Source organism: Hyla sarda, chromosome 4 (assembly GCF_029499605.1).
Source record: "Hyla sarda isolate aHylSar1 chromosome 4, aHylSar1.hap1, whole genome shotgun sequence".
Classification (NCBI taxonomy): Eukaryota; Metazoa; Chordata; class Amphibia; order Anura; family Hylidae; genus Hyla; species Hyla sarda.
The window spans coordinates 18,889,794-18,917,781 of record NC_079192.1 but is presented as its reverse complement, the minus strand read 5'-3'; the positions used below and the strand labels follow the sequence as shown (position 1 = coordinate 18,917,781).

Genomic DNA, 27,988 nt, shown 5'->3' with positions numbered 1-27,988 from the left:
AATAACTATTGGAAGGATTAAGATTTTTTAATAGAAGTAATTTACAAATCTGTTTAACTTTGCGGAGCCAGTTGATATATATATATATATATATATATATATATATATAAAAAGTTTTGGCCGGGAATACCCCTTTAATCATGAGCTGTAGGGCTGTAAAGAGGCTATCAATGTCTGGTGAGCACTCGGGTTATGATGACGGTTTATGGGTGTATTGGTCCCCGATGAATGTGTCACATGACACAGTAGTACTAACCTGATATTCCTCTTTGACCCACAACTCTTTTTGTTGACAAAGCTGTTTCCACCTACAAAGCCCAAGAAAAGACACCAGGAAACTTTTTGTAATTCCAGTGAAATACAGTTACTTGAATGAATACAGCTTTGAAATAATTTAATTGGTGCTGTAATTGCTGAATTTAGGAATCTTCAGGTCAGGGCCTGGCAAAAAATTATAATAATAAAAAAAAAAGTTAGTAGTCAGGATTTTGACCTGTATAACTTTTTTATTTTTCCACTTATGAAACTTTATGAGGGCTAATCTTTTGCTGAGCTGTGGCAGACATGGGGGCCTAGCTAGAGCCTTAGTCTGCCCTAAAACTGATTGGCACCCCATGATCACTTTACATATGCTGGACCACCAGGTATGTGCACCAAAACAGTTAATTAACAGACATTAGAGTGATCAATAGTGTTGCTCGCGAATATTCGCAATTCGAATTTTATTCGCGAATATCGCATATTCGCGAATTCGCGAATATTCGCGAATATAGCGCTATATATTCGTAATTACGAATATTCGTTTTTTTATTTTTTTTTATATATATTTTTTTTTCACAGTACACATCACAGTGATCATCCCTCTCTGCCTCCAGCTTATGTGGTGTAAGAAGGCTCTAATACTACTGTGTGAGACTGGTGTGCGAATTTTCGCATATGCGAAAATCTGCATATCCTACTTTTCGCATATGCGAATTTTCGCGTATGTTAATTTTGGTATATACAAATTTTCGCATATGTAAATCTTCGCATGCGCGAATATTCGCAAATGCGAAAATAAAACAAGACTATTACGAATATGCGAATATTCGCGAATATGACGAATATTCGTCCATATATTCGTGAATATTCGCGAATTCGAATATGGCCTATGCCGCTCAACACTAGTGATCAACAGCAGACGGTTCCTTCCAGTAATTATGTCGGCCTGACTCCTGAGCCCATGCCATACTCCCACACCCAACCCATGCGGCAAATGAATGTCATCGGTCAGTAGAGGGCTGACTCAAACCTAAGTCCCAGGACAAAAATCTCGGTCACCATTGCTACCCGACACCTGGGATTTAGGGAGCCCTACTTTGGGTGCTTTAGCACCTCTACGTGTTATGTCTACTGTAGATGTTAGTGCAGGAACATACTGTATGCTCTCTGTTGCTTACGTTTTTAAGTCCAAATTACTAACTAAATGAGGATCTTTATGGGGCGGTTTACCGTGATTTAACCTCTTCAGGACACAGGGCGTATAGATACGCCCTGCATTCCGAGTCCTTAAGGACACAGGGCATATCCATACGCCCGTGGGAAATCTGGTCCCCACCGCTAGCCGGTTGGGGACCGGAGCCGATGCCTGCTGAAATCGTTCAGTAGGCATCGTGGCATATCGCCCAGGGGGGGTCATTATGCCCCCCCATGTCGGCGATGGCCGCAGATCGCTGGACAATTCAGCCCAGCGATCTGCGTCGGATTCCGGGTCAATCGGGTCTTCAGTGACCAGGTGACCCGGAATTACAGGCTGTTCTCTGACGGCCCCGAACAGCCATAGCCAGCAGGGTTGAGGTGGCACTGGTGCCACCTCACGATCGCCCTGATTCGTCGGCCGACCAATCAGGGCACCTGCTGCGGGTGTCACTCCCGCAACCCGCTCTGCCCCTCTTCCGGAGGACGTGATCGGGTGCGGGAAGAGGACCCTGGCAGCTGGGGACCCCAATCCCCGGCGCCCTTGTTGGGATCGGGGCCCCAGGAGCGGCAGTGGCGGCGAGGGACTGACCTGAAGAAGCGTGGATCAGCAGTTGGAGCTGAGTGACAGCCTCCTACTGTTGCTTAGCAACAGCTCCCAGCATGCAAAAAGGGCATGCTGGGAGCTGTAGTTATGCAACAACAGGAGGCAGACCACCACAACTCCCAGCATTCCCTTATGGGCATGCTGGGACTTATAGTTTTGCAATAGCTGGAGGCACATTTTTTCTATGGAAAAGTGTACCTTCAGCTGTTGTATAACTACAACTCCCAGCTTGCACAAACAGCTAAAATGCATGCTGGGAGTTGTAGTGGTGCATCTGCTGGTTGCATAACTACAACTCCCGTTGGCTGTCGGTGACTGCTGAGAGTTGTAGTTTTGAAACAGCTGAAGGCACACTGGTTGTGAAACTCAGAGTTTTTTTTTTTTTTACCTAACTCAGTGTTTCACGACCGGTGTGCCTCCAGCTGTTGCAAACTACAACTCCCAGCATGCACCGTACATCCTGGGAGTTGTAGTTTTGCAACAGCTGGAGGCACACTGGTTGTGAAACACTGAGTTAGGTCACAAACTCAGTGATGCACAACCAGTGTGCCTACAGCTGTTGCAAAACTAAAACTTTCAGCATGTACAGTCTACTCACATGGGCGGAGGTTTACAGTAACTATCCGGCTGCAAATTTGAGCTACGGCAAATTTTCTGCCGCAGCTCAAACTGCCAGCGAAAAACTACTGTGAACCCCCGCCCGTGCGACTGTACCCTAAAAACACTACACTACACTGACACAAAATAAAGTAAAAAACACTACATATACACATACGCCTACACAGCCCCCCTCCCCAATAAAAATGAAAAACGTCTGGTACGCCACTGTTTCCAAAACGGAGCCTCCAGCTGTTGCAAAACAACTACTCCCACTATTACCAGACAGCCGTTGACTGTCCAGGCATGCTGGGAGTTTTACAACAGCTGGAGGTACCCTGTTTGGGAATCACTGGCGTAGAATACCCCTATGTACACCCCTATGCAAGTCCCTAATTTAGGCCTCAAATGGGCATGGCACTCTCACTTTGGAGCCCTGTCGTATTTCAAGGCAACAGTTTAGGGTCACATATGGGGTATCGCCGTACTCGGGAGAAATTGTGTTACAAATTTTGGGGGCTATTTTCTGCTTTTACCCTTTTTAAAAATGTAAAATTTTTGGGAAAACAATCATTTTAGGTAAAAAAAAAAATTTTTTTTTTACATATGCAAAAGTCGTGAAACACCTGTGGAGTATAAAGGTTCACTTAACCCCTTGTTACGTTCCCTGAGGGGTCTAGTTTCCAAAATAGTATGCCATGTGTTTTTTTTTTTTTTGCTGTCCTGGCACCATAGGGGCTTCCTAAATGCGGCATACCCCCAGAGCAAAATTTGCTTCCAAAAAGCCAAATGTGACTACTCCTCTTCTGAGATCTGTAGTGCGTCAGCAGAGCACTTTTCACCCCCATATGGGGTGTTTTCTGAATCTGGAGAAATTGGGCTTCAAATTTTGGGGGATATTTTCTGCTATTACCCTTTTTAAAAATGTAAAATTTTGGGGAATTTTTTTTTTTTTTTTACATTTGCAAAAGTCATGAAACACCTGTGGGGTATTAAGGCTCACTTAATTCCTTGTTACATTCCCCGAGGGGTCTAGTTTCCAAAATGGTATGCCATGTGTTTTTTTCTCGCTGTTTTGACACCCTAGGGGTTTCCTAAAGGTGACATGCCCTCCAAAAACCATTTCAGAAAAATTTTCTCTCCAAAATCCCCTTGTCGCTCCTTCCCTTCTGAGCCCTCTACTGCGCCCGCCGAACACTATATATAGACATATGAGGTATGTGCTTACTCGAGAGAAATTGGGCTACAAATACAAGTTAAAATTTTCTCCTTTTATCACTTGCAAAAATTCAAAAATTGGGTCTACAAGAACATGTGAGTGTAAAAAATGAAGATTTTGAATTTTCTCCTTCACTTTGCTGCTATTCCTGTGAAACACCTAAAGGGTTAAAACACTGAATGAATGTCATTTTGAATACTTTGGGGGACGTAGTTTTTATAATGGGGTCATTTATGGGGTATTTCTAATATGAAGACCCTTCAAATCCACTTCAAACCTGAACTGGTTTGAAAATTTTGTCAAAAATTGGAAAATTGCTGCTGAACTTTGAAGCCCTCTGATGTCTTCCAAAAGTAAAAACTCACCAATTTTATGAAGCAAACATAAAGTAGACATATTGTATATGTGAATAAATTTTTTTTATTTGTAATATACATTTACCTTACAAGCACAAAGCTTTAAAGTTAGCAAAATGCTAAATTTTCAAATTTTTCATCAAATTTTGGGACTCTTCACCAAGAAAGGATGCAAGTTACGTCGAAAATTTACCACTATGTTAAAGTAGAATATGTCACGAAAAAAAAATCTCGGAATCAGAATGATAACTAAAAGCATTCCAGAGTTATTAATGTTTAAAGTTACAGTGGTCAGATGTGCAAAAAACGCTCTGGTCCGTAAAGCCAAAATGGGCTTGGTCCTTAAGGGGTTTAGATGCAAAATAGGACTCCACTTTAGTATTCTGCGGTAATCTGTGACATGACACTTAGAAATGCCCATTTGGGGTAGCTTCACACGAAGTGCATCTGCAACTTTTTTGCGCTACTGACCGTCCCAACAGTTTGCCTCCTGCATTGCCTGTGTGTCCTGCATTGTCTGCTCGTAGCAGCAATCCACCGCTACGAGCAGACACACAGGAATTAGTGAGTCGTGCGCGCATGCTCAGTTTACTCACAGACATTGCGGTCACTCCCCCTGCTCCCTGAGATAGTCCAAGAGCAATCACTGTGTATCTGCTTGTAGCGGAGGATTGCTAGGGACGATCAGTGGCACATCTTCAGCGTCAAATACACTGCGGTTGCACCCTACACAGCGGCTGCGGTTGTGACCCTACCCCAAGGGAAATCCTTCTGACTTGGCAAGCAGCATTGACCCAACCATATGGCCCTGAATAAAGATCAGTGTATATAGAAGGCCTTGTACAACCATCTCTCATTTAAAGATGATAATTCTCCCTCTTGGTGCTGAAATTTTATAAAACACATTCCTGCAGCATGGACTGGAAAAGGGATCAGGAACATGTGGCCTATATGTAAGGTATGTCATTGCCTAGTATTAGCTTTAGGACCACTAGACTATGGGTTTCATTGGGAAATGAGCTGTGGCTCTGGCTAATCCAGGGTCAGACTAACTAGAGCAGGTTTAGGGCCACCAATTTTCCCAGGAGAGGAAAATTGGACCAATCACTTTCTTCTGCAATTATTGGTTAGGAGATGACATGTGACCAAATGCCTATTTAGCTGTGTACATTAGATGCAGCAATGTGAGAAATATTTACCCATTGCAAGACCTCCATACATGCATGAAAGTGTAATGCAAAGAATTACATTTGAAAGATTCCCGAGTACTTAAAATACATAACATATATACACTCAGCCCCGGACAACTCTGCAGTGGGTAGAAGCTGCAACAGCTGTACTGGGACACCAAAATGTTTCATTAATGGGGTGTAAGACCTAGGGCCCATGTTGGTCATCAGAAATGTATGTATTCAAGCAAAGCCACTCTTCAGTATGTGCGGCAGTGACTTGTTCTGTAAGTCTATATCTACAACTTGCCCTAAAGCAATACCAATATACCAGTTACAAAGTAATTAAAACGTATGAAGATCATAACTGAAAATGAAATAACAGAAAATAAAGTTGAAAATCCCATCTCTATGCTTGTTTGTCTCTTAAAGGGGTACTCCACCCCGAGACATGTTATCCCCTATGTAAAGAATAAGGAATAAGATGTCTGATCGCGGGGGTCCCACCACTTGGATCTCCCAGCTGCACCCGGTGTTTGTTTAGAGCATCGGGTGCAGTGTTGGAGGCTTGTGACATCACAGTCGCGGCCTGCTCGTGACGTCACAGCCACACCCCCTCAATGCAAGTCTACAGTGGGGATCAAAAGTTTGGGCACCCTAGGTAAAAATTTGTATTAATGTGCATAAGGAAGCCAAGGAAAGATGGAAAAATCTCCAAAAGGCATCAAATTACAGATTAGACATTCTTATAATATGTCAACAAAAGTTTGATTTTATTTCCATCATTAACACTTTCAAAATAACAGAAAACAAAAAAATGACATCTGCAAAAGTTTGGGCACCCTGCAGAATTTATAGCATGCGCTGCCCCCTTTGCAAAGCTGAGACCTGCCAGTGTTATGGATTGTTCTCAATCATCATCTGGGAAGACCAGGTGATGTCTATCTCAAAGGTTTTAAATGCCCAGACTCATCTGACCTTGCCCCAACAATCAGCACCATGGGTTCTTCTAAGCAGTTGTCTAGAAATCTGAAACTGAAAATGGTTGACTCTCACAAAGTTGGAGAAGGCTATAAGAAGATAGCAAAATGTTTTCAGATGTCAATATCCTCTGTTCAGAATGTAATTAAGAAATGGCAGTCATCAGAAACAGTGGAAGTTAAAGCAAGATCTGGAAGATCAAGAAAAATATCAGACAGAACAGCTCGCAGGATTGTGAGAAAAACAATTCAAAACCCACGTTTGACTGCACAATCCCTCCAGAAAGATCTGGCAGACACTGTAGTTGTGGTACACTATTCCACTATAAAGAGATACTTGTACAAATATGGTCTTCGTGGAAGAGTCAACAAAACTTTAACTTTGCACATGAACATATAGACAAGCCTGATGCATTTTGGAAACACGTTCTGTGGACCGATGAGGTAAAAATTGAACTTTTTGGCCGGAATGAGCAAAGGTACGTTTGGAGAAAAAGGGGAACAGAATTTAATGAAAAGAACCTCTGTCCAACTGTTAAGCATGGGGGTGGATCAATCATGATTTGGGGTTGTATTGCAGCCAGTGGCACAGGGAACATCTCACGAGTAGAAGGAAAAATGGATTCTATAAAATTTTAGCAAATTTTGGATGCTAACTTGATGCCATCTGTGAAAAAGGTGATGTTAAAGAGAGGATGGCTTCTACAAATGGATAATGATCCTAAACACACCTCGAAATCCACGGGGGATTACATCAAGAGGCTTAAACTGAAGGTTTTGCCATGGCCTTCACAATCTCCTGACCTCAACATAATTGAAAATCTATGGATAGACCTCAGGGGCGTAGCTAGAAACCACAGGGCCCCGGTGCAAAAATTTGCCCAGGGCCCCCCTATCACCTGACGACCCGCTTCCCCAATCCCGGGTGACCCTTTACTCGGCTGCTCAAAGATATCAGTGACTACAGCACTGATGGGACACAGTAAGGAGAATACACAACTATATAAGTGACTAACAGGCAGGGCCGGACAGACAAAACATATACCCAGGCATTTAAGAATAAGCAGCCCATTTTTCTACTGTGGGTCTAACTGCTGGGACCCCCACATATCACCTTGGTTCCAGTTGCTCTCCAGCTGTTATAAAGCTATAACTCCCATCATGTCTGGAGAGCCTCAGGCATTATGGAAGTTGTAGTTTTTCAACAGATGGAGAGCCACAGATTAGGGTACAACATCACCCATCATCACTGCAGAACTTATAAGTGACTACAGCTCTGATGGGACAGTCAGGAGAAAACACAATGATATCAGTGACCTGATTGACGTCTTCTCTGTTGTCTTTTCTTTTCTTCTTCATCTGGTCCAGACGTCAGAACTTCTTCCAGCTACATCTTCTCTGCAGAGTCTGACGCCCGGACATCATAGGTTCTCACTATGTCAGTAGATTCTCATCCTCTGTATGAAGACAATAATCATTATTATTCTGCTAAATACTGTACCCTCTGAATATAATACTGCCACACACTTTATGCCCTGAATATAAAACTACCATCCACTGTACCCCTTGAATATAATACTGCCACCCACTGCACCCCCTGAATATAATACTGCCACACACTGTATCCCCTGAATATAATACTGCCACACACTGTATCACCTGAATATAAAACTACCATACACTGTACCCCTTGAATATAATACTGCCACCCACCGCACCCCCTGAATATAATACTGCCATCTACTGTACCCCCTAAATATAATACTGTCACACACTGTATCCCCTGAATATAATACTACCACACACTGCATCCCCTGAATATAATACTGCCACACACTGTATCCCCTGAATATAATACTGTCACACACTGTATCCCCTGAATAAAATACTACCACCCACACACTGTATCCCCTGAATATAATACTGCCACACACTGTATCCCCTGAATGTAATACTGCCACACACTGTATCCCCTGAATTTAATACTGCCACACACTGTATCCCCTGAATATAATACTACCACACACTGTATCCCCTGAATATAATACTGCCACACACTGTATCCCCTGAATTTAATACTGCCACACACTGTATCCCCTGAATATAAAACTACCATTACCCTGTACCCCTGCATATAATACTGCCATCCACTGTACCCCCTGAATATAATACTGCAACCTACTGTTCCCCCTGAATATAAAATTGCCACCTCCTGTTCACCCTGAATAAAATATTGCCACCTACTGTTACCCCTGAATATAATCCTGCCACACACTGTGCTCTCTGAATATAATACTACCACACACCATACCCTCTGAATATAACACTGCCACATGGTGCACATGAACATAATACTCCCACCCACTGTACCCCTGAATATAATAATACTTCCACACACTGTGCCCCTGAATATAAACCCTCAAAAATAACCATGCTATACGCTGTACCCTCTGAATATAACCCTGCCACACACTACCTTCCAAATATAATAATCCCTCCATAATAATAATACTAATACTATTACACACTGTTTCTTCTCAGTTTGGCTGAATCACTCCTGTCCTCCTCCAGACCCCTCTGTCCTCCTCTATACCCCTCTGTCCTCCTTCTGGCTCCTCTGTTCCAACCCCACTTTCCTCCCAGACCCATATGTCCTCCTTTGTGCTCCTCTTCCCCCCTCCCTAGACCACTAAGTCCTCTCCAGGCTCCAATGCCCCCTCCCCAGACCCCAGAATTCTGCTCTAGGCTCCCCTGCAAAACTCTCCAGACCCCAAAGTCTGACCCATACCCAATCACCTCCTGTCCCCCCACAATAATGAACAGTATATGTATTTATGTTTGACATATGTGTATGAGACTGGTGTATGTATGGTAGATGTATGGTTATGATATTTGATATTTGCGTGTATGATAGATGTATTATGATATTTGCGTGTATGATAGATGTACGATACATATACACATATACTCACATCTAGCTTACACACATCTATCAAACATACACACATCATACAAACACACGCCCGGCGCCTCCTCCAACCCCCCCCCCCCACCGCCCCTCCCACACACACACATGCATAATACATACATATACACACACATCATACACACATACATTATACATAAACACATATCATACATGCACCTGCCGCCTCCAGATCTCCCCGCATAATACATTTCCACACATCATACATACATCCTTCTACCTTACACACATTTCCACACATCATACATATATCCTTCTACCTTACACACATCTCCACACATCATACATACATCTTGCTTAAACACATCTATCATTCATACACACACCATTCATACACACACATCATTCATACACACACATCATTCATGCATCATACATACAGTACATATACACACATCATTCATACATCATATATACAGTACATACACACACATCATTCATACATTATATATACAGTACATACACACACATCATTCATACATTATATATACAGTACATACACACATCATTCATACATCATATATACAGTACATACACACATCATACATACACCATACATACAGTACATACACACATCATACATACACCATACATACAGTACATACACACACATCATACATACACCATACATACAGTATATACACACACATCATACATACACCATACATGCAGTACATACACACATCATTCATACATCATATACACAGTACATACACACATCATACATACACCATACATACAGTACATACACACACATCATACATACACCATACATACAGTACATACACACATCATAACACTACATACACACATCATACATACACCATACATACAGTACATACATACACACATCATACATACACCATACATACAGTAAATACACACATCATACATACACCATACATACAGTATATACACACATCATACATGCACCATACATACAGTACATACACACATCATTCATACATCATATACACAGTACATACACACATCATACAAACACAATACATACAGTACATACACACACATCATACATACACCATACATACAGATACACACACATCATACATACCATACATACAGTACATACACACACATCATACATACACACTACGGACCCGAAATTAAGCCCCAGCAACCCGACCACCTAGCCACCCCTGCCGCTCCACCGGACCCCAAATTAAGCCCCCCCCCCCGCCGCTCCTCCAGACCCAAAATTAAATTAACCCCTCCTCGCTCACCTGCGGCCACCATGAAGTTCAGCGAGGAGACCTGCTGGTGATCCGGTCCCTCCTCTGCGCTCACTCTTAGGCCATTGCTGCAGGCATTAGCAGCGTGTCTGCATACGGTGAGGGGAGAAGGGGGGTGTATGTCTCGGCAATAAGTGTTTAGGGGTTGTGGTAGAAGGGGGGGTTGAGGCTAGAGTCACGCCGGGCCTGGTACTGGAAGCGCCGCTGCCACAAGCCTCCTCTTCAGGCCTGGGACCTCGGCAGGGGAGGGGCGGGGGGGGGGGGGGGGTTGAGGCTAGCGCCGGGCCTGGTACTGGCAGCGCCGCTGCCGCATCGTCCACGGCGACAAGCCTTCCCTTCAGGCCCGGGACCTCGGGCTGTGCCTGGGGCCCGATCTGCGGCTGTAGTCGTATAGTATAGTGCTAGGGGGGCCCTGCGGGCCCCCTGTGCTAAGGGGCCCGGTCGCAATGGCAACCTTTACAACCTCTATAGCTACGCCACTGATAGACCTTAAAAGAGCAGTGTGTGACAGACAGCCCAGAAATCTCAAAGAACTGGAAGACTTTTGTAAGGAAGAATGGGCAAAGATACCAAAGATACCTCAAACAAGAATTGAAAGACTCTTGGCTGGCTTCAAAAGCGTTTAAAAGCTGTGATACTTGCCAAAGGGGGCAGTACAAGATATTAACTCTGCAGGGTGCCCAAACTTTTGCAGACGCCATTTTTTCGTTTTCTGTTATTAAATGATGGAATTAAAATCTAACTTTTGTTGAAATATTAAAAGACTGTTCAAACTGAAATTTGATGCCTTTTGGAGATTTTTCCATCTTCCCTTGGCTTCTTTATGCACATTAATAACATTTTTACCTGGGGTGCCCAAACTTTTGATCCCCACTGTATGAGAAGGGGCGTGACGGCCATTACGCTCCCTCCCATAGACTTGCATTGAGGGGGCATGGCCATGACATCATGAGCGGGCCGAGACCGTGGCATCACGAGCCTCCACCCCGCATTGCCAGTCATCCGGCATGGAGCAAAGTTCGCTCTGTGCTCCCGATGTCTTTGGTGGCACAGACGAAATCGCGGGAGTCCCAGCTGCAGGACCTCCACGAGCAGACATCTTATCCTCTATCCTTTGGATAGGGGATACAATGTCTAGGGTGGAGTACCCCTTTAAGGAATACTAATCTATCAGTTATAAATATATATTAGTGAGGGTATATAGACCGTGCCTCCCCAATATTTTACACTGGGCTGTAAGGCTGCACCAGTAGGTGGACACCACCGAAAAAATTATGCTGGTGACAACACCAAGCTCTGGACTCTTAGGATCTAATGTCCTATGTAAAAGTGGTTATAAAGCTAAAAAATCTTATCTCCTATCCACATGGTAGGAAATAAATACCGTCTGGGACCCCCATGACCTCCAGAATGGGACCCATCTTTTACCTCTGAGCATTTCTACCCCCAACATCTGAGAAGAACTGGTCTTGGCAGTGAAGAGCCACTTAACCAATCACCGGCATTCTGCCAAGCAACTCTTACAACTTGCACACTAAGATATTATTATTAAAACTTAAAAAATGCCCCCTTCCTCCGACGCATCATCGGAAGCACTGGCTTTATCGAAGAATACATTGAAGCAGTAGCATCCTAAACACCAGCATGAGCGTTAAACAATTTCTCAAGCAGCACTATTGGTAATTCTAGGATAGCTCATCCAATTACAGGAAAGGTACACCCTATGTTCACCCACCAAATTAGGGCCCCCCGCAATCTCCCTGCTGCACCAGGCATTTGTTTAGAGCATCAGGTGCAGCGCCGGAGGTTCGTGATGTCACGGTCACGCCCCCTCAATGCAAGTCCATGGGAGGGGGACGTGATGGCCTGGCTGAGCCATTTCACGTCTAGGTAACAAATGCATGCGTGGAGCGACTGTTAAGCGATAATCTCTTTCCAAGGGTAGAGTCATACAGGAGTGCATCTGCAGAGTATTGGACTCAGAGCTAATGCAAAGCGAGCTCCCTGCTGCTGCCTTAGCTCTGTGTGTCCGCTCGGGACTGCCGAATTTCCCCTGGCAGTCACCAGCTGACACACAGAGCTAAGGCAGCAGCAGGGAGCACGCTCATCGCCTCTCTATGACTGCCGGCATACATTCCTGTGTGACCCTACCCTAAGTCATCTGACTTGTATGGCACCTTTCGGATACAGGTACGTGAACTTGCCGGGCATGGTTTCTAATCCCTTGATATTCGTTCTCTAGCCAAAGAAGTGAGAGGACGTCTCCTACCGGTGATCCCACTTGGTAGACCAGTTTAGTCAGAGTTTAAAGGAGTAGTCCAGTCCTGAAAAACGTATCCCCTATCCTAAGGATAGGGGATAAGTTTCAGATTGCGGGGGAGGGTCCGACCGCTGGGGCCTCCCGCGGTCTCCTGTAAGGGGCCCCGGCAGCCCACGGGAAGGGGGCATGTAGACCACCGCGCGAAGTGGCGGCCGACACCCACCCTTAATACAGCCCTATTGCCATACGGAATAGAGAATACGTTTTTCAGGACTTGATATCTCCTTTAACTTGTAAGGCCCTGTAAAGAAGCTCATGTCTAGTAAACAGCCTGTAAAAACTCAAGCCTGTTGCAAGCAAGAAAACCCAACCTTGTCCGCACCAGAGAACCAAGTACAGTTCCAGTTGCTAGAACCTTCTAAGCTGAGGAGGATCTGGGTTGGGATAAAAGTGTATACGGCACTGTGAGGAGTTAAAGGAGGTTTGTACCCAAGATTGTCTCCAGACCATGCTGAGAGGGCCTCCATTTTTTACAATATCTAAACGGTTCAACAAAGTATAGGGAGCTTTTTGGTGGGATTTTTACACTGTACCTGCCCCTCCCTGGTGTAACTTCCTCAATGGGTTTCAGGGAGGGTAGGGATATGGAGTGAACTAACCGAACAAAATACAAGGAGTCCTATTTAAATGGGCACTGTCTGATATAAAAACTTTTTATATGTTGTACATCTTGGCAAAACAATATTTTTTCTAATATACACTGCTCAAAAAAATAAAGTGAACACTAAGATAACACATCTACTTTCCTCTTTACATAGTTGAATGTGCTGACAACAAAATCACACAAAAATTATCAATGGAAATCAAATTTACCAACCCATGGAGGTCTTGATATGGTGTCACACTAAAAATCACAGTGGAAAACCCCACTACAGGATGATCCAACTTTATGTAATGTCCTTAATACAAGTCCCAATGAGGCTCAGTAATGTGTGTGGCCTCCACGTGCCCGTATGACCTCCCTACAATGCCTGGGCATGCTCCTGATGAGGTGGCGGATGGTCTCCTGAGGGATGTCCTCCCAGACCTGGACTAAAGCATCCGCCAACTCCTGGACAGTCTGTGGTGGATGAAGCGAGACGTCCCAGATGTGCTCAATCGGATTCAGGTCTAGGGAACGGGCGGCCAGTCCATAGCATCAATGAATTCCTCTTGCAGGAACTGCTGACACACTCCAGCCACATGAGGTCTAGCATTGTCTTGCATTAGGAGGAACCCAGGGCCAACCGCACCAGCATATGGTCTCACAAGGGGTCTGAGGATCTCATCTCCGTACCTAATGGCAGTCAGACTACCTCTGGCAAGCACCTGGAGGGCTGTGCGGCCCCCCAAAGAAATGCCATCCCACACCATTACTGACCCACCGCTAAACCGGTCATGCTGGAGGATGTTGCAGGCAGCAGAACATTCTCCATGGCGTCGCCAGACTCTGTCACGTCTGTCACATGTGCTCAGTGTGAACCTGCTTTCATCTGTGAAGAGCACAGGGCGCCAGTGGTGAATTTGCCAATCTTGGTGCTCTCCGGCAAATGCCAATCGTCTTGCACGGTGTTGTTCTGTAAGCACAACCTCCACCTCTGGACATCGGACCCTCATACCACCCTCATGGAGTCTGTTTCTGACCATTTGAGTGGATACATGCACATTTGTGGCCTGCTGGAGGTCATTTTGCAGGTCTCTGGCGGTGCTCCTCCTGCTCCTCCTTGCACAAAGGCAGAGGTAGCGGTCCTGCTGCTGGGTTTTTGCCCTCCTACGGCCTCCTCCATGTTTACTGATGTACTGGCCTGTCTCCTGGTAGCGCCTCCATGCTCTGGACACAACGCTGGTAGACACAGCAAACCTTCTTGCCACAGCTCGCATTGATGTGCTATCCTGGATGAGCTGCACAACCTGAGCCACTTGTGTGGGTTATAGACTCCGTCTCATGCTACCACTAGAGTGAAAGCACCGCCAACATTCAAAAGTGACCAAAACATCAGCCAAGAAGCATAGGAACTGAGAAGTGGTCTGTGATCACCACCTAATCAGTCTTGCTAATTGCCTATAATTTGCACCTGTTGTCTGTTCCATTTGCACAACACCATGTGAAATTGATTGTCAATGTGATTTCACAGAAGTGTGATTGACTTGGAGTTACATTGTGTTGTTTACATTTTTTTTTTTTTTGAGCAGTGTATTTCTTTAAAACCTCTGTACTTTCAGAACCAAACCTTTGCACTAATTGAGGAAGATGTAAGTTATACACTCACCATATTGTCTTTGGTGCAGAAAGGGGTATAGAGCAGGGCTGCCAGGCTCCCGAAAGCAGTGAGTCAGCAGAGTGAGGGAGGGAGAGGAGTCATCACAGTGAGGGCAAGAGAGGAACACGCCTCCTCCCTCTGGATAGATGAAAAAGACAGTGAGCAGCTGTAATATGCTATTTTTTAGTGAAATATCTGTGATAAATACATAAAAATTACATGTACACAATGGGTTACTGAGTAGCATATAACAGTTTTGTTTTTTGTGCGGAATCGGACAGGTATGCATTAAGGAAGCATTATGAGTTATAAGTGTTGATGACCGGAACCATTTGTCCCAGTACAATGATGTGGACCGGTGTGGGATTTTTCCTACGGGCCCCTGTTACCTGTAAAAGCCCCTGGTGGCAAAAGTCAACATGTCGATATTTTTGATTATTCATTTATTATTTTATTGGATGTATATTATTTTTTTCCTGGATATTTTTGATAAACTCTGACTACAGAATCTATATGACATCCAACACATTAATATCCAGAAATGTATCTTCAAATTATCTCTGGAACTATTATCTCATTTTCCATCTTATGAGGATTGGGAGATTATGTTCAATTATAACCTCTGCCCCAAAGGCCAAAGCTTCCAATAAAAAGTGCCTGAGAATAAATATATATAGAGCTCCGTACACAGGGCGTGTGACAGTCCATGACCTACAAAGACCGGACCTCATATTATAGAAGGTTAGTAAAACTAATTCCATTATACAAAATACTATACAATTTTTGCATTTTCGTTTTCTCCTCCTTACCTTTTAAAAATCACAACCCTTTCAATTTTCCACCCAAAAATCCATATTATGGCTTGTTTTTTGCGCCATCAATTCTACTTTGTAATGACATCAGTCATTTTACCCAAAATCCCACGGCAAAATGGAAAAAAAATTATTCTGCGACAAAATTAAAGAAAAAACGCCATTTTGTAACTTTTGGGGGCTTCCGTTTCTACGCAGTGCATATTTCGGTAAAAATGACACCTTATCATTATTCTGTAGGTCCATATGGTTAAAATGATCCCCTACTTATATAGGTTTGATTTTGTCGTACTTCTGGAAAAAATCATAACTACATGCAGGAAAATGTATACGTTTAAAAATGTCATCTTCTGACCCCTATAACTTTTTTATTTTTCCGCGTATGGGGCGGTATAAGGGCTCATTTTTTGCGCCGTGATCTGAAGTTTTTATTGTTACCCTTTTTTTGTTTTGATCGGACTTTTTTTTATCACTTTTCATTAATTTTGTAATGGTATAAAAAGTGACCAAAAATGCGCTATTATGGATTTAGATATTTTTTTTGCGCGTACGCCATTGACCGTGCGGTTTAATTAATGATATATTTTTATAGTTTGGACATTTACGCACGCGGCGATACCACATATGTTTATTTTTATTTACAAGGGAAAAGGGGGGTGATTCTGATTTTTATTATGGAAGGGGTTAAATCACATTTATTAACCCTTTTTTCACTTTTTTTTTTTTTGAAGTGTTATAGCTCCCATAGGGGCTATAAAACTGCACACACTGATCTTGTACACTGATCACTGGCGTGTATTAAGATGCCATTGATCAGTGTTATCACCGTTCGACTGCTCATGTCTGGATCTCAGGCACGGAGCAGTCATTCGGCAATCGGACAGCGAGGAGGCAGGTAGTGGTCCTCCTGATGACCTGCAAGCTGTTCGGGACGCCACGATTTCACCACGGTGGTCCCAAACAGCCCGACTGAGCTGCCGGGATGCTTTCAGTTTCACTTCAGACGCGGCTGTCAACTTTGATCGCCGTGTCTGAAGGGTTAATATCGGGCTTCACAGCGATTGGTGATGTCCGGTATTAGCCGCGGGTCCTGGCCGGGACTAACCCGATATGACGCAGGGTCACCACGTGACCCCGTGTTATGTTGCGGGAGACGATGCAGGAAGTTTATAAAAAAAATTAAAATAAAATAATCTTTTTAAACTGAACACATGTAAAACGTCCACATAACTACAATCAGCTTCATGTGTAATATACATTAAATATATAACATGAACATTTTATACGGTTTTCCAAAAATGAGTTTATTTTATATCTTGGTTATTAATTGATCAAACTGTATGATAAACAATTACAGATTGCAGCAGCTATACACTTCACCTGAAAAATATATGAATTTGGATTGAAATAATTTATACATTTTATATATATTTTTTATCTATCTATCTCATATCAATCTATCTATCTATCTCATATCTATCTATCTCATATCTATCTATCTATCTCATATCTATCTATCTATCCATCTCATATCTATCTATATCATATCTATCTATCTATCTATCTATCTATCTATATATCTCATATCTATCTATCTATCTCATATCTATCTATATCTATCTATCTTATATCCATCTATCTCATATCTATCTCATGTCTATCTATATCTATCTATCTATCTATCTATCTATCTATCTATCTATTAATCTATCTTATATCTATCTCATATCTATCTATATCATATCTATCTCATATCCATCTATTTGTTTATCTTGTATTTATCTATCTCATATCTATCTATCTATCTATCTATCTATCTCATATCTATCTCATATCTATCTATCTATCTATCTATCTATATCATATCTATCTATCTATCTATCTCATATCTATCTATCTATCTCATATCTATCTATCTATCTATCTCATATCTATCTATCTATCTATCTATCTATCTCATATCTATCTATATCTATCTATCTATCTTATATCCATCTATCTCATATCTATCTCATGTCTATCTATCTATATCTATCTATCTATCTATCTTATATCTATCTCATATCTATCTATATCATATCTATCTCATATCCATCTATTTGTTTATCTTGTATTTATCTATCTCATATCTATCTATCTATCTATCTCATATCTATCTATCTCATATCTATCTATCTCATATCTATCTATCTCATATCTATCTCATATCTATCTATCTATATCATATCTATCTATCTATCTATCTATCTCATATTTATCTATCTATCTCATATCTATCTATATCCTATCTATCTATCTATCTATCTATCTCATATCTATCTATCTATCTTTCTATCTATCTCATATCTATCTATCTATCTCATATCTATCTATCTATCTCATATCTATCTCATATCTATCTATATCATATCTATCTATCTCATATCTATCTATCTCATATCTATCTATATCATATCTATCTATATCATATCTATCTATCTCATATCTATCTATCTCATATCTATCTATATCATATCTATCTATATCATATCTATCTATCTCTTATCTATCTATCTATCTCTCATATCTATCTATCTCATATCTATCTATCTATCTCATATCTATCTATCTATCTATCTATCTCAATCTCATATCTATCTATCTATCTCATATCTATCTATCTATCTCATATCTATATATCTCATATCTATCTATCTCATATCTATCTATCTATCTCATATCTATCTATCTATCTCATATCTATCTATCTATCTATCTATCTATCTATCTCATATCTATCTATCTCATATCTATCTCTTATCTATCTATATCATATCTATCTATCTCATATCTATCTATATCATATCTATCTCATATCTATCTATCTATCTATCTATCTCATATCTATTTCATATCTACACCAAAATAGAAATGCTGCGGCACTCCAAAAAGTATAGTGAAAAAAGAGTTTATTGACCTGACATCGGAAGAAGCTTCCGATGTCAGGTCAATAAACTCTTTTTTCACTATACTTTTTGGAGTGCCGCAGCATTTCTATTTTGGTGTGGATTTTTGTACATCCCTTCACCTGGGGTGTTTTTTCTGCTGGCACCCACTGCTCTACACAATTTGGTTGAGCTGCTCCATTGTTTCTATTATTTCATATCTATCTATCTATCTCATATCCATCTATTTGTTTATCTTGTATCTATCTATCTCATATCTATCTATCTTCTATCTATCTATCTATCTCATATCTATCTATCTCATATCTATCTATCTTGTATCTATCTATTTATCTATCTATCTCTCTATCTCTCTATCTATCTATGTATCTATCATCTTTCTCTCTATCTATCTCATATCTATCTATCTTGTATCTATCTATTTATCTATCTATCTCATCTAATAATATCTATCTTAGATTTTCCCTTCTTTATCTTTTCCCTTGGTGAGTAACGACAATGGTCCAGATTTATCAAATAGTGTGAGAGAAAAAAAAATAAAATAAAGTTATTTCCCCACAACAACCAATCGCAGCTCGGCTTTCACTTTACCACAGCTATTTAGCTGAGCTGTGATTGGTTGCTGTGGGAAAATCCTTCTATTTTTCTCTCTCATACAGTTTGATAAATCTGGGCCAATGAGAACCGAGCTTCTCTTTTCGCAGTCTCCTTCCTGGGTCCTAACGATAACTACAGTACTTAGATACCTCCAGGACTTCTGGTAGGGCAGAATAGTGGGACCAATCAAGAGTCATCATGCAGGAAATTCATAGAAGCTCATACAATGTCCACTCACCATTAAATGTCGGTGGAGTCGTAGTCAGGGAGCTGGAGTTTGGCTTTGTAGTTTATCTGGTTCCTCTTGGTCTTAGGGGGAGATTTATCAAAACCTGTGCAGAGGAAGAGTTGCTGAGTTGCCCATAGCAACCAATCAGATCGCTTCTTTCATTTTGCAGAGGCCTTGTTGAAAGTGAAAGAAGCGATCTGATTGGTTGCTATGGGCAACTGGGCAACTTTTCCTCTGGACAGGTTTTGATAAATCTCCCCCTTAGTCCCTAACATAGGAATCCGTTTTCTTTGTCTCTAGTTTGTATTTGTTCTGTGTATCCTGTTCTTGGTCCGTGTTCAGACCAGTTTTTATGTCTGTTCTTGTCATTCTAGTACAGTGGTCCCTCAACATACGATGGTAATCCGATCCAAATGGACCATCGTTTGTTGAAACCATCGTATGTTGAGGGATCCGTGCAATGTAAAGTATAGGACAGTGGTCTACAACCTGCGGACCTCCAGATGTTGCAAAACTACAACACCCAGCATGCCCGGACAGCCAACGGCTGTCCGGGCATGCTGGGTTTTGTAGTTTTGCAACATCTGGAGGTCCGCAGGTTGTAGACTACCGTTAGAGAAAGTTGTATTCACCTGTCCCCGCCGCTCCGGACCGTCACCGCTCGTCACCGCTGCCCTGGATGTCGCCGTCCATCGCTGTCGCCGTGTCCCCGGGGTGTCCCCGATGCTCTGGCAAGGCCTCTTCTTCCCCGGCATCCGCGCTCTCCGTCGCCGCCATCACGTCGCTGCGCACGCCGCTCCTATTGGATGACGGGACGGCGTGCGCAGCGACCTGATGACGACGATGGAGAGCGCCGACGATGCAGGGGATCCCGAAGAGGACGCGCCGGAGAACCGAGGACAGGTAAGTGATCGTCAGCGGACCACACGGGGCACCGTAAACAGCTATCCGGTGGCAGCTGAAGCAGTCTGCGCTGCAGGATAGCCGTTTATGCGATGGCCCCGACATACAAAAGCATCGGATGTTGATGCTGCCCCTGAGAGGCCATCGCATGTTGAAATGATCGTATGTCGGGACCATCGTAGATCGGGGGGGGGGGGGGGGGTCACTGTATTGGTATGTCCTTGAGTTATATAGTGTCTGTCTGACCTTGTTTCATCCCCTACATCCCTGGATATATCTGGTCGTATATAATTTCTTTTTTATCCTGTCTTGTTCATATTATCTGCCGTTTCTATTGTTTTGGTTATTAGGCTGTTGTCTGTAGTCTATACCATGTTTCCCTGAGGTCTGTTTTGTGCCACTTGGTATTCCTGCTAGAATTCTGTATTCTGGTTTATAGACTGCGCCCCTGACCTGTACTGTTCCTATTTAGTGTTTTGACTTTGACGCCCCTTCACCTCAGTTAGCGAAGGGACTGGCGCCCAATTGAGAGCTGCCATTAGGGAAGTTGTTCAAATAGGCAGGGGAGGAGGTTCAGGGTCAGCTTAACCCCTTAAGGACCCGGGCTTTTTCCGTTTTTTCATTTTCAATTTTTCCTCCTTAACTTTAAAAAATCATAACTCTTAAAAATTTTCACCTAAAATTATATATAATGGCTTAATTTTTGCGTCACTAATTCTACTTTGTAATGACATTTAGTCATTTTACCCAAAAATCTACGGTGAAACGGGAAAAAAAATCAATGTGCGACAAAATTGATGAAAAAACACTATTTTGTAAGTTTTGGGGGCTTCTATTTTTACGCAGTACATTTTTTGTCAAAAATGATACCTTATCTTTATTCTGTAGGTCCATACGGTTAAAATGATCCCCTACTTGTATAGGTTTGAATTTGTATCACTTCCGAAAAAAATCATGAATACATGCAGGAAAATTTATACGTTTAAAATGGTCATCTTTTGACCCCTATAACTTTTTTATTTTTCTGTGTTCAGGGCGCTTTCAGGACTCATTTTTTGCGCCGTCATCTGAAGTTTTTAGCGGTACCATTTTTGTTCTGATCAGACTTTTTGATCACTTTTTATTCACTTTTTTGTGGTATAAAAAGTGATCAAAAATGCGCTCTTTTGGACTTTGGAATTTTTTTGCGCGTACGCCATTGAACGAGCGGTTTAAAAAGCGGTATATTTTTATAAATCGGACATTTCCGCACGTGGAGATACCACATATGTTTATTTTTATTATTATTTACATAATGTTTTTTTTATTTTTGGAAATGCCGGGTGATTTAAACTTTTATTAGGGGAAGGGATAATTGAAAGGGTTAATGATTTTTTTACACTTTTTTTATGCAATATTATAGCTCCTATAGGGGGCGCTATAACATTGCATTTACTGATCTTTTACACTGATTGATCCATCTCCATAGGAATGGATCAATCAGTGTTTTCGGCGATTGAATGCTCAAGCCTGGATCTCAGGCTTGAAGCATTCATTCGGCGACCGGACAGCACAGGAGAAGGTAAGAGACCTCCTCCTGTGCTACAGCTGTTCGGGATGCCGCGATTATACCACGGCGATCCCGAACAGCTCCCTGAGCTAGCCGGGCACTGTTACTTTAGTTTTTATCCGAGCGGCTCAGCTTTGAGCGCGCGGCTAAAGGGTTAATAGCGCGCGGCACAGCGATCAGTGCCGCGCGCTATTAGAGGCGGGTCCCGGCTTCACTATGACGCCGGGCCCGCCGCGATATGATGCGGGGTCACCGTGTGACCCCGCGTTATATCGCAGGACCGGGACCCATGACGTATGCGTACGTCATGGGTCCTTAAGAGGTTAAAGGGGCACTCTGGTGGAAAACTTTTTATTTTTATTTTTATCAACTGGTGCCAGACAGTTAAACAGATTTATAAATTACTTCTATTTAAAAATCTTAATCCTTCCAGTACTTATTAGCTGCTGGATACTACAGAGGAAATTATTTTCTTTTTGGAAGACAGAGCTCTCTGCTGACATGACAACCACAGTGCTCTCTGTTGACATCTCTGTCCATTTTAGGAACCGTCCAGAGCAGCATATGTTTGCTATGGGGATTTTCTCCCACTCTGGACAGTTCCTAAAATGGTCAGATATGTCAGCAGAGAGCACTGTGGTCATGATGTCAGCAGAGAGCACTGTGGTCATGATGTCAGCAGAGAGCACTGTGGTCATGATGTCAGCAGACCGTTCTGTGTTCCAAAAAGAAAATAATTTCCTCTGTAGTATTCAGCAGCTAATAAGTGCTGGAAGGATTAAGATTTTTTAATAGAAGTAATATACAAATCTGTTTAACTTCCTGGCACCAGTTGATAAAAAAAATAAAAAATAAAAAAAATAGGTTTTCACCTGAGTACCCCCTTTAACCCCTTAAGGACTCAGCCCATTTTGGCCTTAAGGACTCAGACAATTTAATTTTTACGTTTTCATTTTTTCCTCCTCGCCTTCTAAAAATCATAACTCTTTTATATTTTCATCCACAGACTAGTATGAGGGCTTGTTTTTTGCGCGACCAGTTGTCCTTTGTAATGACATCACTCATTATATCATAAAATGTATGGCGCAACCAAAAAACACTATTTTTGTGGGGAAATTAAAACGAAAAACGCAATTTTGCTAATTTTGGAAGGTTTTGTTTTCACGCCGTACAATTTATGGTAAAAATGACATGTGTTCTTTATTCTGAGGGTCAATACGATTAAAATTGTACCCATTGTTATATACTTTTATATTATTGTTGCGCTTAAAAAAAATCACAAACTTTTTAACCAAATTAGTACGTTTATAATCCCTTTATTTTGATGACCTCTAACTTTTTTATTTTTCAGTATAAGCGGCGGTATGGGGGCTCATTTTTTTCCGCCATGATCTGTAATTTTTTTTGATACCACATTTGTATATAAAAAACTTTTAATTAATTTTTTATAATTTTTTTTTTATAAAATGTATTAAAAAAGTAGGAATTTTGGACTTTTTTTTTTTTTCGTTCACGCCGTTCACCGTACGGGATCATTAACATTTTATTTTAATAGTTCGGACATTTACGCACGCGGCGATACCAAATATGTCTATAAAAAAAATTTACGCTTTTTGGGGGTAAAATAGGAAAAAACGGACGTTTTACTTTTTTATTGGGGGAGGGGATTTTTCACTTTTTTTTTACTTTTACTTTTACATTTTTTTACATTTTTTTTTACACTTGAATATTCCCCATAGGGGACTATTCATAGCAATACCATGATTGCTAATACTGATCTGTTCTATGTATAGGACATAGAACAGATCAGTATTATCGGTCATCTCCTGCTCTGGTCTGCTCGATCACAGACCAGAGCAGGAGACGCCGGGAGCCGGACGGAGGAAGGAGAGGGGACCTCCGTGCGGCGTTATGAATGATCGGATCCCCACAGCAGCGCTGCGGGCGATCCGATCATTCATTCAAATCGCGAACTGCCGCAGATGCCGGGATCTGTATTGATCCCGGCACCTGAGGGGTTAATGGCGGACGCCCGCGAGATTGCGGGCGTCCGCCATTGCCGGCGGGTCCCTGGCTGCGATCAGCAGCCGGGATCAGCCGCGCATGACACGGGCATCGCTCCGATGCCCGCGGTTATGCACAGGACGTAAATGTACGTCCTGGTGCGTTAAGTACCACCTCACCAGGACGTACATTTACGTCCTGCGTCCTTAAGGGGTTAAGGCTCACTTTTCCCTGCCCTACGTGACGTTTCATGATGCAATATCATAACAATGGACACAGAGGATGCAATAAATGGGAACTGTAGATAGAATTATACATACATAGACTTAAAGGGGTACTCCGGTGGAAAACTTTTTTTTTTTTTTTTTTTTTAAATCAACTGGTTCCAAAAAGTTAAACAGATTTGTAAATGACTTCTATTAAAAAAATCTCAATTCTTCCAGTATTTATTTGCTGCTGAATACTACAGAGGATATTCTTTTCTTTTTGGAACACAGAGCTCTCTGCTGACACCTCTGTCCATTTTAGGAACTGTCCAGAGCAGCATAAGTTTTCTATGGGTATTTTCCCCTACCCTAGACAGTTCTTAAAATGGACAGAGGTGTCAGCAGAGAGCTCTGTGGTCATGATGTCAGCAGAGAGCACTGTACTCGTGATGTCAGCAGAGAGCTCTGTGTTCCAAAAAGAAAATAATTTCCTCTGTAGTATTCAGCAGCTAATAAGTGCTGGAAGGACTAAGATTTTTTAATAGAAGTAATATACAAATCTTTTTAACTTATTGGCACCAGTTGATTAAAAAAAAATATATATTTCGCCGGGGTACCCCTTTAAGGCTCACTTTTCCCTGCCCTACGAGACATTTCATGATGCAATAAATGGGAACTGTAGATAGAAATATACATTCATAGACTTAAAGGGGTACTCCTTCTAGTACTTATTAGCTGCTGAATACTACAGAGAAAATTATTTTCTTTTTGGAACTCAGAGCTCTCTGCTGACATCACAAGCACAGTGACCTCTGCTGACATCTCTGTCCATTTTAGGAACTGTCCAGAGCAGCATATGTTTTCTATGGGGATTTTCTCCTACTCTGGACAGTTCCTAAAATGGACAGAGGTGTCAGCAGAGAGCACTGTGGTCATGATGTCAGCAGAGAGCTCCGTGTTCCAAAAAAGAAAATAATTTCCTCTGTAGTATTCAGCAGCAAATAAATAGTGGAAGGATTAGGATTTTTTAATAGAAGTAATTTACAAATCTGTTTAACTTTTTGGAACCAGTTGATTTAAAAAAAAAAAAAGTTTTCCATTGGAGTATCCCTTTAAGACACAATTTTTTTTCCAGACACGGACATGTTTCTGAGGCCTCTTCTCAGCATGTGGCTGGGGTTCTACATTTTCATCCTCTGGTCTTTGGTCTCACCTGGTAGATCTATTCCTTGTAATCTTCGTGGCAAACAAGAGGCGACATTTTCACGGGACGGTGATCTTATTATTGGGGGACATTTCCCAATTCACACATTATACACCGATCCTGGTTACTCGTTTACAAAGAGAGACCATCTTATAACCTGCGATGCGTAAGTCTTTTTCACATATTTTTATGAACTGAACATCACATATATGTATTTTATCTTGGGGCCGGAGTACCCCTTTAATGGCGATATCAGTTTTTACAAGCCTATCCCTAAGATTAGGGGCTCTACGATAATAAATCAAAGGGCGTAGTTGAAATTCATTGATTTGTGGGTATCCCTCACTAATCAGATGCCAATGTTTATTTAAAGGGGTATGCCGGGCAAAAACATTTTATCCCCTATCCAAAGGATAGGGGATAAGGTATCTGATCGCGGGGGGCCTGCTGCTGAGACCCCCCTGCTATCTCCCTGCAGCACCCTGTTTGCGGGTGCTGAATCTCTAGTTTCGGAAACCTCCGGGTTTCCGGGACTGGGGACGTGATGTCATGCCACGCCCCCTCCATTCATGTCTATGGAAGGGGGCGTGACTGACGTCACGCCCCCTCCCATAGACATGAATGGAGGGGGCGTGGTGTGACGTCACATAGTTACATAGTTAGTACGGTCGAAAAAAGACGTATGTCCATCAAGTTCAACCAGGGAATTAAGGGATAGGGGTGTGGCGCGATATTGGGGAAGGGATGGGATTTTATATTTCTTCATAAGCATTAATGTTATTTTGTTCCATAAATGTATCTAATCCTGTTTTAAAGCTGTTAATTGTTCCTGCTGTGACCAGTTCCTGAGGTAGACCGTTCCATAAATTCACAGTCCTCACGGTAAAGAAGGCGTGACGCCCCTTGAGACTAAACTTTTTCTTCTCCAGACGGAGGGAGTGCCCCCTCGTCCTTTGGGGGTGTTTAACCTGGAACAGTTTTTCTCCATATTTTTTTGTATGGGCCATTTATATACTTATATACGTTTATCATATCCCCCCTTAAACGTCTCTTCTCAAGACTAAACAATTGTAACTCCTTTAATCGCTCCTCATAGCTAAGATGTTCCATGCCCCATATTAGTTTAGTCGCGCGTCTCTGCACCCTTTCCAACTCCGCAGTGTCCCTTTTATGGACTGGTGCCCAAAACTGAACAGCATATTCCAGGTGAGGCCGTACCAATGCTTTATAAAGGGGGAGTATTATGTCCCTGTCCCTTGAGTCCATGCCTCTTTTGAACTTCCCAGTCCCGGAAAAATTGTATTATTTCCTGAGAGTAAAAACAAAAAGAAAAATAGCCAGCACAACTACCTAATACACGGGTGCACGCAGCTGTGGCAAATACAGAGTATACAAAAAAGGTCAAAACATGGATGCTCTTAACGCACTTTTCGATCAAAACGTGTCCCCCCATCCACCACGGGGAGGTGGCCTCATTTTGGATGGGGCCCTAACACTCATTTCCCTCACCTCTGCTGGGCATATGGCCTCTGACTGGGTGACATGCTGGATCCAATGTCAATTTATAAAGCCTCCTGTGAACAGGGAGGGGTTCACGGCTGACTCCCCCTCTGTATCCGTGCACCCCTCCCTGTTCACAGTTTATAAATTGATACTATATCCAGCACTGGCGATCATGGGGCCGGAGCATTGTGACGTCATGCTCTGCCCCCTTGTGATGTCACACTCCGCCCCCTCAATGCAAGCCTATGGGAGGGGGTGTGACAGCTGTCAGGCTCTGCCCCGTGTGATGTCACGCTCCACCCCCTCAATGCAAGCCTATGGGAGGGGGCGTGATCACAGGGCCGGAGCATTGTGATTTCAAGCTCCGCCCCTGTGTGACATCACAATGCTCCGGCCCTGTGATCGCCAGTCATCAGATCCGGAGCGAACATGCTCCGGGGACTGATGGTAACCCCTTTAAGCACCTTCACTTTTCTCAAAAAAAAAAAAAAAAAAAAACTACTTTTCCCATCATTCCCACACTTATTAAAGGATATGTCTCATACAAAAAAATACTGAAAATCTTATCCCCTATCCACAGACTGCTGGGACCCACTCCCGCGATCTCCTGTACAGGGCACCAGCTCTCCCCGGGAATGCAGCGTCACGACCCACACACAATTCAGGGGTCGCCACGTCCCCTCCATAAATCTTTATGGAAGAGCCGAAGATAGCTGAACGGCTCTCCCATAGAGATATATTGGGGGGGGTGGCCTCCGCTTTGGGCGGGAGTCGTGACAATGTATTCCCAGGGATAGCTGGGACCACATATAGGAGAGCACGGGGGGTCCCATCGGTCGCCCCCCCCCCCCCCGGAT

At 42.5% G+C, this 27,988-nt stretch overlaps 1 protein-coding gene and 1 long non-coding RNA gene across 9 annotated transcripts in view; one reads left to right on the top strand and one right to left on the bottom strand.

Annotated features, from left to right (window-relative positions):
* Nucleotides 1-378: 378 nt before the first annotated feature.
* Nucleotides 379-19,895, bottom strand: LOC130367596 (uncharacterized). The gene is made up of 3 exons (XR_008892106.1): nt 19,772-19,895; nt 15,189-15,317; nt 379-441 (listed from the first exon to the last, which is right to left on the bottom strand). It is a non-coding gene; the product is annotated as an uncharacterized LOC130367596 (long non-coding RNA).
* The window catches only part of LOC130367593 (extracellular calcium-sensing receptor-like), a 21,504-nt gene continuing 13,059 nt past the window's right edge, over nt 19,544-27,988 (top strand). Inside the window, exons 1-2 of one of the 8 annotated variants that reach the window (XM_056570107.1) lie at nt 19,546-19,696; nt 25,560-25,794. In XM_056570107.1, the coding sequence (XP_056426082.1) occupies nt 25,568-25,794 (227 nt within the window). In that variant the 5' untranslated portion in view covers nt 19,546-19,696; nt 25,560-25,567. Of the gene's footprint in view, nt 19,697-19,728; nt 19,780-19,963; nt 20,005-20,042; nt 20,062-25,559; nt 25,795-26,443; nt 26,511-27,988 lie in introns of those variants that run through there. The other 7 variants (XM_056570109.1, XM_056570108.1, XM_056570111.1 and 4 more) reach the window with 7 other exon arrangements.